The sequence below is a fragment of the Salvelinus namaycush genome, chromosome 28, assembly GCF_016432855.1.
Source record: "Salvelinus namaycush isolate Seneca chromosome 28, SaNama_1.0, whole genome shotgun sequence".
Taxonomy (NCBI): Eukaryota; Metazoa; Chordata; class Actinopteri; order Salmoniformes; family Salmonidae; genus Salvelinus; species Salvelinus namaycush.
The window spans coordinates 9,051,393-9,066,082 of record NC_052334.1 but is presented as its reverse complement, the minus strand read 5'-3'; the positions used below and the strand labels follow the sequence as shown (position 1 = coordinate 9,066,082).

The following is a 14,690-nucleotide window of genomic DNA, read 5'->3' as shown; positions in this document are numbered from 1 at the left end:
GGTCACCATGGATCTCTTTCTATGCCACGTAATGTTAAATTCAATAAACTTGACTGTTTTCACCCATTTAAATGGTATTTAGTATGTTAAGGTTGAGTTAAATCAGTGTCAGCATCCTCACCAAAAGGATTGTCTGGGTTATGGAACATGCTGCAACAGGAATTGCTTTGTTAATTTGCAGTTTTCCCTTCAACAAATAGTCTGACATTGTATCAAAGTCTAACTCTGTAAATATGTAATGCTTGACCGAGAAGACAACCACGCCTCAAGAAACACTCCAGTCACGTCTCAGTTCACTAGCGGGTGGATGAATAAAAAAATAAGAAAAACATTGTTTGAAAAATACAGGGTTTATTGGTTTTAACTGCAATCAATAGTTACAAAAAGAAATCAGTTTTATATCAACTCAGAGAAATGACTAGTGAAAAACCATGGCTGGAAAAATACATTCAAAAGTTTGACTTTCAGTTAACTTTCGTTTACTTTCAGTAATCCTGTTTAACATCATTCAAAACTTCAAGGAAACATGGAACAAGGAATTTAAAAACAATTTCACCATCATCTTCCATCGTTTAATAGAAAAGGCCTTAGTTAGCTACCTGGAATGTATTCAAAAGTAGGCACTTTAACAGCTGGGGCCATGCAAGTGCAAAAAACAAGACAACTTCTCCTCAAACCATTTGGTCACAGCTTTTGCTTGTAATAAAAGGGAGTCTTTTTCCTCTAAATCCCTGGTTACTTGTATTACATTAACTGAGACCTTCACATAACTTTAAACCCAAAACTTCACACACTGAATCGGGATGTCCAAGTGAACATGGTGATACTCATCACGTGTTGCACCTCTTAGTTTTAGATATGAGTCATATTTATGAAATAATCCTGTTTGGTCTACATATGGTACCAAGTTGGCCTAATCTCAAAGAATACAACAGCAAAAAGGTAATAACATTAAAGTACTGTTACTGTCAGAGAAAACATAAAAAAAGAGTGAGCACAGGACAGCTCCGGATTGAGAATGCGGCAATTATTTTTGCTAGAATTGTAGTCCAATAACAGGGAGAACAGAGAACAAAAAAATGTATACAAATAAATAAATCAACTTTTTTTTCTACATTTTTTTGTTTTAAATTAAGTCTCATTTTGACAATGTGTAGTTGCAAACAAAAGTCATTGTAATACAATATATTAAACTGTGAAAAAAGAAATTGACAAAATGTCTTCACAATCTTTAGATTAATACCGAAGATCATAATTTAACATAAAGAAAATATATTCTATTGTTCATTATTCAGATAAATACAAAAACAAAATTAACAAAAAAATGCATATGATCACCAATAAATATGTTTCGATAAGTTAAATATGCAGTGATAAGCAAAAACTGTTTGGAAAGTTTTCAAACAAATAATCATAATAACAATAAAAATAATCAAAACCTAGAGAAAGAAGCAGAGAGATGTCATAACATCAGACTACTCCTCAAAGCCAGATTATGATTGTAAGGGGAAGAGGAAAACTAGGATAGCTTAGAGATCCCATCTCAAGTTGCAGGAAGTATAGAAGAACTGCACCATGGGAATGCTGGAATTCCCCGCTGCCTGCGGAACGGCACAGAGGGCGGTGGGGTGGAGAGGGAGGGGGCGGGACAAAAATAATAATACAAACAGTCTTAAAGGTTTAATAACCAGTTAGACAATAAAGACGTCCCTCATCCTTCCTTTCCAGAAACACAACTGCCAGTGACCAACAACAGGATGGGGTGGTTTGTGGTGCAATGATACACTTGCACTGCTACACGTTCAGGAACAAAATCACAGGTGGCACCTGGCAAAACAACAAAAGTCTAACATTCTCATTGTTCATTCGTTTCCTCTCGCGTTTTGACTGAAGACATGGTAGGGCCTGTGAAGGGAGGGGAGTTAGGAGGCGGGTAACAGCAAGGAAGACATTTCTGGGGTGATTTGAAAACAAGTCACTGTATCCTTATTCTAACTAGGAACTAAATGTATATTGATTTGTGGAGAAGAGGGGTCAGGGGATGGTTGTCGAGGGGACAGGGGAGTGCCATTTCCCATTCATTATATCTTTCTGTCCTTTTTTCAAGGGCGGCGTGGATAAGATACATTAAATAGCTGCCGTCTAGTCGTCAGAGACGGAGAGGCGGCTGAAGATTGGGAGGCGTCTGTTGGCATCCAGGCTGGGGGATTCTGACCCACTGAGACTGCCCCCCGAGCTGCTCTGGTACCCCTCCTGGTCCGACAGAGAGTCCTGGGGCGGGCTGGACGGAGATGCAAAAATCTGGGTGGGGGACTCCGACATGGGCCTGAAGAAGTAGGGGGTGTTGTTCTGGGACGGGGGTGCAGGGGCTTTGGGATCAGTCCCCTCGTGGCCTCCGGATCCAAGGCTGGGGCCGAACAGATTGGCCAGCTCCTGGCTGGAGTACGTGAAGAGGTTGGAGCTCGGCCACTCAGGCATCTCGTCCGGAGAGAACATAGGTGGAGGGGTGACGGAGGTTGGGCTGTCCCCTCTCAGACCCCCAGAGCTGGGGAACCCTGCGAAGCTGTAGCTGTGCTGCAGACGAGGACGCTCCAACTTATTGGAGGAGAGAGGAGAGTAGGAGGAGCAGGATGAGGGGGAGGGAGGGGGTCCACGGCGCTCCTCTGCGTTGTGGATAAAGTGACAGCGAGGACCGTAGGGGCAGAATCCGATTGTGTGGAAGGTACGACACAGCTCGGTTTTGTATTTAGGGTGGCGGCTGAGAGAACGCAGCTCGTGGAAGCCATGGGCGAACTGACACTTGTCGCCGTACTTACAGGCTCCGTTCTCCTCAAACGGCCGGCACAGCTCCGTCTTGTAGCGACTGGAGTTGACCTGGCTCTGCTGCTGGCTCAGGGCTCCTAGGCTGGTAGGACTAGCAGGCCCCAGGCACTGGTGTAGGAGCCTCTCACCCGTCTCGGAGAAAGAGCGGTCCCTCATGCGATTCTCCTTGTTGCTGCTACCACTTCCAATAAACCCTGAGGTGATGGAGCAGGAGGAGTGGTCTATGGTCTTCAGGCTGTTAAGGAACTGGTTCTGGTTAAACTTGGAGCTGGGGTTATGGTTGGGGAGGGTGACAGAGTGGCGTCTCTTGTATACTGACAGCCCACAGCCCAGCGAGGGGGTCCCCACAGCCTTCCTGTCCAGCAGGGCTCCGGTGGGGTTGGTGATAGACATGGGGATGTTGGTGGATATCGGATGATGGGGGGCGCTCAGTAAGTTGTTGTTGTAATTCAGCATCTTGTCGTTCTGGAAAATTACACATTTGGAATATTAAGTCTACATTCAATACAAAATAATAAGTAGTTTAACAATTCACGTTAGTCAATAAAGCAATTTTATCCTACAAATGATGATAATGGACACTGAAATGGCTTTGATTTCATAAAGGGAGGGAAAACGTCTACAAGAAATCCCTGAATGACTACTGTTGATGTTCGTTTTGCTTAATCCTCTGGTGATGCAGGCCTATAGAACAGAACTGACAGACTTTTCACACCACTTCGATACAAACTGATTTTCGTAACCGGTTAAGAGGGCATTTTTGCTAACCATAACCTCCGTCTCCTAACCTGCTACGTTAATTATCCTAAACGGCTACGAAAAAGTAACTTCGGTATCGAAGTGGCGTAAAAACAGTGTTACCCTCGAACAGAACAGCTGGTTTGGCAAGTTGCCCTACAAAGGAATGTGCGCGCTGCGAGTCTGGTCTGGTTACAAAGAAGCTGCTGCATCTCTGAATTTGAAATGAAAACGTAGTTTGAGGGCACTCAACGGGAAGGCATTATGTTAGTAGGCTAGTAAGGACGTTCTCTTCAAATAACATTCTCAATCAATAATATAGAAGTTGATGGCTGGGTAATTGATGAAAGATTAAAAAGCGTGTGTTGCCTCTTACACAAGGTTAATTCGTATAACGTTAACTTTATGTAGACCTTTTATGCGCAAAGACCAACTAAATATATTTATTAACTTCAAACAGAAAGTTCAGAAGTTGCTAAAAACAAATCATAACATTTCAATTAAATACAGTAGCTGTCTACAACAATCAATGCATTTAATTCATACAATATATCTAGATATTAGATTTTTCTTCGCCTTTCAATATAAATTGGCAACCAGTACGTTTCAATAAAATGTATCAAATTACTGCACATCTGAAGTGAATGATAATAATTGGTTAGGGGTTTCAAAATGTTAACTAACTAACGTTAGTTTCAGGAACGAGCCTTATTGAACGAATGTAACATCATGACAAATAGACATCTGATTCATGTAGCTAGTTAGCTAACGATTCTGCGTTTAACTTATCCAATGTATCCAACTGCACAATAAAACAAATTTCAATCATTAGAGCCAACTGTTGCCATTGAATTAAATAATGAATTGCAAACCCTCGTGGTTAACACTTTTGACTACTGTGGTGCAAAAGTAGCAGCAGACTAGCAATGTATCCATTTTAACAGAGTCTGACTCACTCTTAATGGATATTAGCAATCAAACAAGGAAACGAACGATAGTCAACAAAGTAAAAAATCACAACACGAGACAGCATGCACGTCATGGAACTCACTATCGGGCAAGTTTCCATAACTAGACAGTTTGCAAGATAAAGTTCGAGTTATGATCATATCAAACCAATGTTACTGCATCACTTTTATAATATTAATCACAACAAAAAGGGTACACATGTCAAATGAACCAACCGCAAACTAGCCTCGTGAAATGTCGAATACCGTACTGACGTGCCCCCAATAGCTAACAACGTTGACTAGCCTAGAAAAAAAAGCGAGTAGATACCTTGTTCATTACTTCGCTGAAATCGTAGAAAGGCGAAACCACTGCGGTGGTCATCTTGGCTGCGTAGAAAATACAATCTAAAAGTAGTAAAAATAATATATATATATTTTTTAATTGAAGTTACAGACTATGGTGAGTTCTGATTTGTAAACTTATTTTGCCCTAACTAATAGATCACCCCCTCTGCACTGCACCAGCCCAGTACGTTTGCTTTATAATCGCGTGCAGGAGGAGCTTGTAGTGACGGGGCGGTTCTTAGATCGACTCTTTTTTTGAGGGGACACGAAACTTACACCAGAACTTTGCAAACTTTCTCGCAGGGCACATTCACAATGTTGCATTGGTTTTGCATGGCTGAGGCACTCAACCGTAAATAGGATCTACACTAAAGAAACACAAAGAACAAGGTTAATAGAGCATAGCATTATTTCATCCAAGTTTTAAAAACAAACTGTAATGCATTATTCTTTTCACTCTCATGTATTTCAGTCAGCAGAATGACGAAACAATTCAATGTATGGGAATCAGCCAGGTTGGCACAATGCCAACTAAACAGTGTTCTATGCCAAAATGGAGATATGCACTTCCAGAAACACTCGTGACTGATCCAATGTAAGTGTTAGTCATCAGCCTAAACCCTTCATTGCGTCATGTAGCCTTGGTCTGGCAAAGGTAGGCTAGGCTTACTGACTATTGTTTGTTCAAAGGTACAGGTTTTCCAAACAAGTAATGTAGTAAACCTAGCAGCCTACTTTTTCCATGTTTTTAAATCATAATAAACCACATACATGTCCTTGCTTATAGGCCTACTTTATTGCAATTTGTGGGTGACGCAACTTCACAGTCTTAGGCAGACAGTCTTTGATTGTTTATGCTCTCTCTCTCTCCCTACATAGTACCCTCAGGCTCCCTTCTGCTCTCACCCCCCCACCACACACACACACACACACACACACACACACACACACACACACACACACACACACACACACACACACACACACACACACACACACACACACACACACACACACATACTGTCATTAATTGACTCTTAATTGTAGGCTTTCACAGTGAGGGGACTTTCCAATTCTGTTCATGCAGTTTAACCCTTACCTACCTTGCTCAACAATACACACACACAATTTTTTTTAATTTTTAATTTTTACATTTAACCTTTATTTAACTAGGCAACACAGCACAGCACAGCACAGCACAGCACACATGTAAATCAGCCTGCAGCCTTGGCTCAGTTTACAATGAAATCCTCCACTTTTACTTGAAATGCACTGACTGCTCCCTGATGATTGAACAGGACGTTTCATTGGTAGTTGTAGCATGGGGAAACATACGCACTATTCTAACTTCTATTCAGTGCAGATTTAGTGTTTAAGATCTTTATTTGCACCATAGATGTAGGCTACATATACACTATATATACAAAAGTATGTGGACACCACTTCAAATGAGTGAATTTGTCTTTTTCAGCCACACTCGTTGGCCGGGGACTTTAATGCAGGGAAACTTAAATCAGTTTTACCTAATTTCTATCAGCGTGTTAAATGTGCAACCAGAGGGGGAAAAAATTCTAGACCACCTTTACTCCACACACAGAGACGCGTACAAAGCTCTCCTTCAACCCTCCATTTGGCAAATCTGACCATAATTCTATCCTCCTGATTCCTGCTTACAAGCAAAAACTCAAGCAGGAAGCACCAGTGACTCAGTCAGTAAGAAAGTGGTCAGATGAAGCAGATGCTAAGCTACAGGACTGTTTTGCTAGCACAGACTGGAATATGTTCCTGGATTCTTCCGATGGCATTGAGGAGTACACCACATCAGTCATTGGCTTTATCAATAAGTGCATCGAGGACGTCGTCCCCACATTGACTGTACGTACATACCCCAACCAGAAGCCATGGATTACAGGCAACATTCACACTGAGCTAAAGGGTAGAGCTGCCGCTTTCAAGGAGCGTGACTCTAACCCGGGAGCTTATAAGAAATCCCGCTATGGCCTCCGACGAACCATCAAACAGGCAAGCAACAAAGGAGATGATTGTGGACTACAGGAAAAGGAGGACAGAGCACGCCCTCATTCTCATCGATGGGGCTGTAGTGGAGCAGGTTGAGAGCTTCAAGTTCCTTGGCGTCCACATCACCAACAAACTAACATGGTCCAAGCACACCAAGACAGTCATGTAGAGGACACACAAAACCTATTCCCACTCAGGAGACTGAAAAGATTTGGCATGGGTCCTCAGATCCTCAAAAGGTTTTACAGCTGCACCATCGAGAGCATCCTGATGGGTTGCATCACTGCCTGGTATGGCAACTGCTCGGCCTCCGACCACAAGGCACTACAGAGGGTAGTGCATACGGCCCAGTATATCACCAGGGCCAAGCTTCCTGCCATCCAGGACCTCTATACCAGGCGGTGTCAGAGGAAGGCCCTAAAAATTGACAAAGACTCCAGCCACCCTCGTCATAGACTGTTCTCTCTGCTACCGCATGGCAAGCGATACCAGAGCGCCAAGTCTAGGTCCAAGAGGCTTCTTAAAAGCTTCTGCCCCCAGGCCATAAGACTCCTGAACAGCTGATCAAAAGGCTACCTGGACTATTTGTATTACCCCCCCCCCCCCCCCACCACCTTCTACGCTGCTACTCTCTGTTATTATCTATGCATAGTCACTTTAATAACTCTACCTACATATACATGTTATCTCAATTACCTCGACACCGGTGCCCCAGCACAATGGCTCTGTACCGGTACCCCCTGTATATGCCCTGCTATTGTTATTTACTGCTGCTCTTTAATTATTTGTTCTTCTTATATCTTACTTTTTAATTTTGCACTTACATTTTTTATTTTTTATTAAACTACGCCGTTGGTTAAGGGCTTGTAAGTTAACATTTCACTGCAAGGTCTACATATGTTGTATTCGGCGCATGTGACAAATAATATTTCATTTGATTTGATTTGACAGGTGTGTAAATCGCCTGTCCTTACTACCGAGTTCCAAACTGCCTCTGGAAGCAACGTCAGCACAGAAACTGTTCGTCGGGAGCTTCATGAAATGGGTCTCCATGGCTGAGCAGCCACACACAAGCCTAAGATCACCATCCACAATGCCAAGCGTCGGCTGGAGTGGTGTAAAGCTCGCCACCATTGGACGGAAGCAGTGGAAATGCACTCTCTGGAGTAATGAATCACGCTTCACCATCTGGCAGTCCAACGGACTAATCTGGGTTTGGCGGATGCCAGGAGAACGCTACCTGCCCCATTGCATAGTGCCAACTGTAAAGATTGGTCGAGGAGGAATAAGGGTCTTGGGCTGTTTTTCGTGGTTCTGGTTAAGCCCCTTAGTTCCAGTGAAGGGAAATCTTAACTCTACAGCATACAATGACATTCTAGACGATTCTGTGCTTACAACTTTGTGGCAACAGTTGGGGAAGGCCCATTCCTGTTTCAGCATGACAATGCACACATGTACAAAGCGAGGTCCATACAGAAATGGTTTGTCCAGATCGGTGTGGAAGAACTTTATTGGCCTGCACAGATCCCTGACCTCAACCGCCTTGGAATACCTTTGGGATGAATTGGAACGCCGACTGCGAGCCAGGCCTAAACGCCCAACATCAGTGCCCGACCTCACTAATGCTCTTGTGGCTGAATGAAAGCAAGTCCCCACAGCAATGTTCCAACATCTAGTGGAAAGCCTTCCCAGAAGAGTGGAGGCTGTTATAGCGGAAAAGGTGGGACCAACTCCATATTAATGCCCATGATTTTGGGATGAGATGTAGCGTATGTTGTAGGGCTTCATCAGTGGGAGTAGGCTACAATATTGTCACTTCGGCAAACAGTGACCATAGGAATTGTCAAGACAGCACAAACAGATTTGTAATCAGGCTAATAATATCTAGTAATATTGTAATCTTCTCTCCTTGTTACATCATGTCATTTACAGATAGGTAGGTTTTGGGCCTATAACCTGATACCACAGTGATCTCATCAAGTCCAGACACATACCAGGCAGACACAATGAAGATGTGTGTATGTAAAAATAACTAGGCAATGTGTAATCTTATATACAAAGGAGGAGGAGGGGAGGAAGGGGAGAAGGAGGAAGGGGAGGAGGGGGTGGGGCGGAGGGGAGGAGGAGGAGGGGATGGGGAGGCAGGGGATGGGGAAGAGGGTATGGGGAGGAGGGGATGGGGAGGGGAGGAGGAGGAGGGGATGGGGAGGAAGGGGATGGGGAAGAGGGGAGGAGGAGGGGACGGGGAGGATGGGGAGGATGGGGAGGAAGAGGATGGGGAAGAGGGGAGGAGGAGGAGGGTATGGGGAGGAGGGGAGGAGGAGGATGAGGGGATGGGGAGGAAGGGGATGGGGAAGAGGGTATGGGGAGGAGGGGATGGGGAGGGGAGGAGGAGGAGGAGGGGATGGGGAGGAAGGGGATGGGGAAGAGGGGAGGAGGAGGAGGGTATGGGGAGGAAGGGGAGGAGCAGGGGATGGGGAGGATGGGGAGGAAGGGGATGGGGAAGAGGGGAGGAGGAGGGGGGTATGGGGAGGAGGGGAGGAGGAGGATGAGAGGAGGAGGGGATGGGGAGGAGTTGCTTTGGCAATGGTAACATATGTTTCCCAAGACAATAAAGCCCTTAAATTGAATTGAATTGATTTATAGAGGACTATATAGCACTGCCCTGAGGGGAAAGGGGGAGGAGGGAGGATAGGAGTGGAGAGGGCAAACACTTTCACCCCGCTTTCCTTTCCTGCTTTCCCTTCTCTCCCTTTCTCTTCCCTTTACCCAGCAGCCATGCAACACCGGGGGGCGGTGGGGGCTCAGATCTGTTGACGCTTGTTTTCAATTGAATTATTCAATTTGACTTGAGAGATCTGGAGACAAAACATTAACAGACTAAGAGTTCTCTCAGGGACTGGGAGTGGAGGCTCAGGCTGAGGAGGAACTGCAGTTATTTTGGAAATGTAGTGCAGAAGAGGAGTATGTGTGTGTGTGTGTGTGTGTGTGTGTGTGTGTGTGTGTGTGTGTGTGTGTGTGTGTGTGTGTGTGTGTGTGTGTGTGTGTGTGTGTGTGTGTGTGTGTGTGTGTGTGTGTGTGTGTGTGTGTGTGTGTGTGTGTGTGTGTGTGTTTTACGAGGACTGTAAGGCGTTATCTCATCTCATCACCCCCTGGAGTGGTTTTAGCCTACAGACAAACAGACAGGATGGAATGACAGACAGAGCTGAGGTAAATCACATCTGTCTGCAGTTCAAAGAGCCTCCCTGTCACAGTCCCTGATAGATCTGTGGATCTGATCCATTGTCTTCTGAGGAAGAAGCCTGCGAGTCTGTGTGTAAGGGCTACACTAGATTGTATACTGTATGTGACTTTCTTCCTGGTCATTGGATAAGACACCTGTTTCCTCCCACCACCACAAAGTACCAGTCTGCTCAGTCAGAGGATATCAGATAAGCCCTGGCCCTTACACAACCCATACAGCCAACCAGTCAGTACCGGTTTGAAGGCTCACACCAGACCCACAGGCAATTAAAGCAGATCCTCTCTCTCAGTCACTGTTCTACATACACACACACACACACACACACACACACACACACACACACACACACACACACACACACACACACACACACACACACACACACACACACACACACACACACACACACACACACACACATTTTAACACTCAACACATACGCTACCAGCACTGAGTGTACAAAACATTAGGAACACCTGCTATTTCCATGACATACTGACCAGGTGTATCCAGGTAAAGGCTATGATCCCTTATTGATGTCACCTGTTAAATCCACTTCAATCAGTGTAGATGAAGGGGAGGAGACCTGGTTAAAGAAGGATTTTTAAGCCTTGAGACAATTGAGACAAGGATTGTGTATGTGTGCCATTCAGAGGGTGAATGGACAAGACAAAATAATACATTTATTTTGAACGTGGGTATGGCAGTAGGTGCGAGATACCAGTTTAAATGTGTGTCAAGAACTGCAACGCTGCTGGGTTCTTCACGCACAACCGCTTCCAGTGTGTATCCATAATGGTCCACCACTCAAAGGACATCCAGCCGACTTGACACATCTGTGGGAAACATTGGACTCAACATGGGCCAGCATCCCTGTGGAACGCTTTCTACAACTTGTAGAGTCCATGCCCCGACAGATTGAGGCTGTTCTTAGGGCAAAAGGTGGGTGCAACTTAATATTAGGAAGATGTTCCTAATGTTTTGTACACCGAGCTACTTCAATTACCTCATACCCTTGCACATCAACTAGTTACTCTACTCCCTATATATATCCATGTTATATTCTGCTCCCTGTATATAGCCATGTTATATTCTACTCCCTATATATAGCCATGTTATATTCTACTCCCTATATATAGCCATGTTATATTCTACTCCATATATATTGCCATGTTATATTCTACTCCATATATGTAGCCATGTTATATTTTACTCCCTATATATAGCCATGTTATATTCTACTCCCTATATATAGCCATGTTATATTCTACTCCCTATATATAGCCATGTTATATTCTACTCCCTATATATAGCCATGTTATATTCTACTCCCTATATATAACCATGTTATATTCTACTCCCTGTATAAGGCCATGTTATATTCTACTCCCTATATGTAGCCATGTTATATTCCTCTCCCTGCATATAACCATGTTATATTCTACTCCCTGTATAAAGCCATGTTATATTCTACTCCCTATAGCCATGTTATTTTTACTCATTAGTTTTATTCATTATTCACTGTGTATTCATTCCTCATATCTCTATTTCAATTGATTTTAATGTAATTTGTTTCATCGACTAACCGGTGCCCACGCGCTTTGACTCTGTATCGGTACCACCTGTATACAGCCTCTCTATTGTTATGTTACTTCTTCTCTTATATTATTTGTTTCTTTTATAATTTTTTTTGTTTCTTTTCTTAAAAGTGCATTGTTGGTTAGGGGCTTGTAAGTAAGCATTTCACTGTAAGGTCTACACCTGTTGTGTTCGGCGCATGTGGCTACTAACATTTGATGTGATTTGATCTTTAACTCTGCATTGTTGGAAAAGGGCCAGTAAGTAAGCATTTCATTGTTAGTCTACACCAGTTGTCTATGAAGGATGTGACAAATTCAATTGGATTTGATTTGATTTGACATTGCCACAAGCTAGAAATAGAGCTGGTATTTTCCTCCTCTGTTGGAGATGTCATGTGGCGGCAGGTTTCTGTTTGCAGTGTCATTCTGACTTCATCCTCCTTGATCCCTTCATCACACCCTCCATCCTCCCATTTCCTCCTCCCTTTCCTCAGTAAGGCCAAGGTTGTCTTCCTTTGCTGTGAAGGCTGAAGTTCCCTGCGTCAGTCCTATTAGAGAACAAGAGGGAGTTGAACTCCCCAGCCTTTCCAGCCCATAGCTAACTGTTGTGTTATGTATTATTATCACCCTCCTGTTTGTTGGAATCATCCCGTTGCTAGGGAGGGTGGAGGCCTCAGGTCTCTGATAATGTTTAACTGGTATGAAGAAAAATAATAATGTGAATTGAGATAAGGATGAACACATCAAACTATTTATCAGAGAAGGCAGTGGTTGTGGATAGATGCCCTGACTCACTGAGAAGCATGTCAACGTTTGATTGCAGTTCCCTGTTGCATCCTGTAGAGGGCGTGTTCTCTCTCTCCCTCTCTCTCTCTCTCTCTCTCTCCCCCTCCCCCTCTCCCTCTCCCTCTCCCTCTCCCTCTCCCTCTCCCTCTCCCTCTCCCTCTCCCTCTCTCTCTCTCTCTCTCTCTCTCTCTCTCTCTCTCTCTCTCTCTCTCTCTCTCTCTCTCTCTCTCTCTCTCTCTCTCTCTACCTCTCTCTCTCTCTCTCTCTCTTTGTATTTCCCTGTGTGTTTACCACATCCTCTCCTCAACACCTCTGACTCCTTCTTCCCATGGGTTGTGTTCTTCACTTCATTACGCTGCAGGAGACGAGAGATAGACATGAATATCTCCTTTCATGTTTAATGTGATGTTCACTAAGTTTTTGTTCCAAATGGCACCCTATTCCCTATATAGTGCACTACTTTTGACCAAAGCCCTATTGACCCTGGTCAAAAGGAGTGCACTATAAATCAAATCAAAACAAATTGTATTGGTCACATACACATATTTAGATGATGTTATTGTGGGTGTAGCGAAATGCTTGTGTTCCTAGCTCCAACTGTGCAGTAGTATCTAACAATTCACAACACTACACAAATCTAAAAGTAAATGAATGGAATTAAGAAATATATAAATATTAGGACGAGCAATGTCGTGGCATTGACTAAATACAGTAGAATAGAATACAGTATATACATATGAGATTAATAAAGCAGTATGTAAACATTATTAGAGTGACTAGTGTTCCATTATTAAAGTGGCCAATGATTCCATGTCTATGTATATAGGGCAGCAGCCTCTAAGATGCAGGGTTGCGTAGCCGGGTGGTAGCTGGCTAGTGATGGCTATTTAACAGTCTGAAGGCCTTGAGATAGAAGCTGTTTTTCAATCTCTCGGTCTCAGCTTTAATGCACCTGTACTGACTTCGCCTTCTGGATGATAGCGGGGTGAACAGGCTGGGGCTCGGGTGGTTGATGTCCTTGATGATCTTTTTGGCCTTCTTGTGACATTGGGCAGGCAGTGTGCTTCCGGTGATGCGTTGGGCAGACTGTACCACACTCTGGAGAGCCCTACAGTTGCGGGTGGTGATACAGTCCGACAATATGCTCTCAAATCTGTAAAAGTTTGTGAGGGTCTTAGGGGCCAAGCCAAAATTTCAGCCTCTTGAGGTTGAAGAGGCACTGTTGCGCCTTCTTCACGGCATTGTCTCTGTGGGTGGACCATTTCAGATTGTCAGTGATGTGTACGCAGAGGAACTTGAACATTTCCAGCTTCTCCACTGGTCCCGTCGATGTGGATAGGGGGATGCTCCCTTTGCTGTTTCCTGAAGTCCACAACCAGCTCCTTCGTTTTTGTTGACGTTGAGAGAGAGGTTATTTTCCTGGCACCACTCTGCCAGGCCCCTCACCTCCTCCTCGTCTTTGTTGGTAATCAGGCCTACTACTGTTGTGTCGTCTGCAAACTTAAAAAGAGAAGAAGAAATGAATTGTTCATTAAAGAGCAACCACAGCATTGTCAACGGTGCACCACCAGCTGCTCTTACTGTTGTTGTTCCCATTAAGCACCCCTTGCTAAATGACCATCTACTACACACACATGTACCCCCCCCCCCTCCACACACACACACACACATATGCACACACACACACACACACACATATGCACACACACATATGCACACACACACACACACACACACACACACACACACACACACACACACACACACACACACACACACACACACACACACACACACACACACACACACACACACACACTATTTTATGTGCTTCAGTGGCAGAGGAAGGGTAGAGCAGCACTGTGTATGTTAATCCAATGATCATCCTGACAACCCTAACACAACACAGCTCATCCATGACTGCTGGGAAACACACGTTATGAACATGATTCTCACTTTCTATTCAAAGCAACGTTATAGCAGAGACAGGGTTGAGAAATCTCTGTCTATTCAAAGCAACGTTATAGCAGAGACAGGGTTGAGAAATCTCTGTCTATTCAAAGCAACGTTATAGCAGAGACAGGGTTGAGAAATCTCTGTCTATTCAAAGCAACGTTATAGCAGAGACAGGGTTGAGAAATCTCTGTCTATTCAAAGCAACGTTATAGCAGAGACAGGGTTGTGAAATCTCAAAGATAGAGAAGA

At 44.1% G+C, this 14,690-nt stretch overlaps 1 protein-coding gene across 1 annotated transcript; it reads right to left on the bottom strand.

Annotated features, from left to right (window-relative positions):
* Positions 1–331: 331 nt before the first annotated feature.
* On the bottom strand, positions 332–5,041 carry zfp36l1a (zinc finger protein 36, C3H type-like 1a). The gene is made up of 2 exons (XM_038967110.1): positions 4,840–5,041; positions 332–3,288 (listed from the first exon to the last, which is right to left on the bottom strand). Exons 1-2 carry the CDS (start codon positions 4,891–4,893, stop codon positions 2,143–2,145), a joined length of 1,200 nt encoding a protein of 399 aa, XP_038823038.1. The 5' UTR covers positions 4,894–5,041; the 3' UTR covers positions 332–2,142.
* Positions 5,042–14,690: the final 9,649 nt, after the last annotated feature.